Raw genomic sequence first — 2,617 nt, forward strand, 5'->3', positions numbered from 1 at the left:
CTTTACCATACATTTAGAAATACTATGAAATTCCCATTTATGTCCAGATATCTTTGTGGTTTTTTAATGTTTTTTATTTATTTTTGAGAGAGAGAGACAGAGAGTGAGCAGGGGAGGGACAGAGAGAGAGGGAAACACAGAATCTGAAACAGGCTCCAGGCTCTGAGCTGTCAGCACAGAGCCCAATGCAGGGCTCAAATTCAGGAACCACAAGGTCATGACCTGAGCTGAAGTCTAACGCTTCACTGAGCCACCCAGGTGCCCCTGTCTGGAAATCTTTGTAAACATAATTTTGTAGAAATTTGTTTGTTTGTTTTTCTTCAGTAGGTATAGGAAAGCCATAGAAATCAGCAAACCTTGAGAGAAAGGAATATATAAGGCCCTATAGCCTCTAAGAAGTTGATGTCCTGACTCATGAAATATTTCCGTCTTATTCTTGGCAGGATATGCTGCAAATGCAACCAACTGGAAACACTGTTATTTCTCTCTTTTTTTGTCGTTATTTTAATAACTCCTTGGAGGCAAAAACATTTTAAAGTTGGTGCTGTTCAAATAAAAGTAACTGTCCTCTATCAAATATTCTCAGCAGCACACTCTCCAAAAGCTACTGAGAGTCAATAGCCTACTTTTATATAAGCTTAGTTACATAATTTCACAAATAAGCAGAAAACTCATTAGCAAATAAAAAATATGAGACAAAGAGTAGTACCTGGCATGCCAAAACACCAGTTCATGTCAGGTTTTCAGTCTGTGCTATAATTTTTAGTTTAGTTTTCTAGATGTTACATGTGTGCCTGCAGATATCAAAGAAGTTGGGCCTGTGCATGGTAAAATAGATTAATACATTTGTAAAGTCATATCTAAAGATCTCTCACAAGTGAAAGCTGACAAAATTAAATATAATTTCAAAGATGGATAGTAAAAAATCATGGAAGAGACATTTGTGGGAGGTGTCATCAGAAGTTAAATTGCAGACTACATGGAGTCAGATGATAGCATGGCCTCTACTGGATGCCTTATGCTTTGCATCTTACATCTTCCAACTAATCCACTGACTTCCATGGATATTGGAGCTTTCTGACAATATAGATGATTGAGAAGTCACTCTTTATTTGTACGATTATTTATCATCTATCTATGTTGAGTTACTTGAGGGAAATGAAAAGTTGTAGTATATTGATACTATCTTCAAAAATTCCAGAAGAGTGAGAGAAAAATATGTACATGTGAATTGTGAACATATGAATGTTTCTCAGTGATATATATTTCATTTTCTCAAGTTAGAAATTAATTTCATAAGGATTATTCTAGAAATAATAGGTGACTCTAAAGTACTTCAGCTATAATTTCAGTAGATTACCTAGAATACGGGTACGTATCTCTCGGGTTTTAACACAGTATACAACAGGGTTGAGAACAGGAGGAATCAATAGGTATATATAACCCATGATAATGTGCACCATAGATGGAACATGTTTCCCAAAGCGATGGATAATGGATACACCCAGCATAGGGACATAAACCAGAAGCACAGCACAGATGTGGGAGACACAAGTGTTAAGGGCCTTAAATTGTTCTTCCCGGGAGGCAATGCCTAGCACAGTAATCAGGATTTTCAAATAAGATAGGAGAATGAGTACAGAGTCCACACCAAAGGTGATGAGAATGATGATGAGGCCATAGATGCTATTTATTCGGTGGTCAGAACAAGAGAGCTTGATTATATCTGGGTGCAGGCAGTATGAGTGGGAGAGCACATTAGCCTTACAAAACCTCAGTCGTTTGATGAGAAAGGGTCCTGGGAAGATGACAGCCACAGCCCGTAGCAGAAGCCCCACACCTATCTTGGCAATGGTAGAATCAGTCAAAACAGTAGTGTACCTGAGTGGGTTGGAGATGGCCACATAGCGGTCAAAAGCCATGGTGAGGAGGATGCCTGACTCCATTAAGGAAAACACATGGATAAAGAACATCTGGATGAGGCAAGCATGAAAGTCTATTTCCAGAACATTAAACCAGAAAAGCTTGAGCAGGGTGGGCAGGGTGGTAGCACAGATTCCAAGGTCACTAGCAGCCAGCATGGAGAGAAAAAAGTACATGGGTGTATGAAGTGACCGTTCCACTTTAATAACCACTAAGATGGTGACGTTACCCATTAGGGCAATCAGGTAGAGGACACAAAACAAAATGGAAATCACTGGATGTGAGTCTTCCAGACCAGGAAAACCACTCAGAAGAAAAGGTCTGTAGCTACTACCATTGAAGAAGACCATGATGTGTCATTTGGAGCGCAGAAATCAACAATCTTTGTATATATATTAAGAGAGTCTGGATTAGCACCCCATCGCCATGATTCTTATTTCATGAAGTTTACATTCGGTGCTTGTGCTGTTGACTACACAAGTCCCCTTCACCACCTATTCAAAGCTGTAGTCAAAGAGAAACACGAAGTCACTAGTAAACTTATAGACAAGAGATCATAAGAAGAAACTCATATGAGCTATTTAATTTCCACATATAACACTATCTTAATAAAGACATGAAAAATCATATGAAAACAGTCTCTAAATTTTTCTTCCATTTTTTTTCATATAACCTGTGGCATAGTTGCTGGGCA

At 38.6% G+C, this 2,617-nt stretch overlaps 1 protein-coding gene across 1 annotated transcript; it reads right to left on the reverse strand.

The window, feature by feature from the left end:
• Positions 1-1,340: 1,340 nt before the first annotated feature.
• On the reverse strand, positions 1,341-2,273 carry LOC132662384 (olfactory receptor 51L1-like). Its single transcript, XM_060607857.2, has one exon. The coding sequence runs from the start codon at positions 2,271-2,273 to the stop codon at positions 1,341-1,343; it is 933 nt and encodes a 310-aa protein (XP_060463840.2).
• Positions 2,274-2,617: the final 344 nt, after the last annotated feature.

This window comes from Panthera onca, chromosome D1, assembly GCF_046562875.1.
Source record: "Panthera onca isolate mPanOnc1 chromosome D1, mPanOnc1 haplotype 2, whole genome shotgun sequence".
Classification (NCBI taxonomy): domain Eukaryota; kingdom Metazoa; phylum Chordata; class Mammalia; order Carnivora; family Felidae; genus Panthera; species Panthera onca.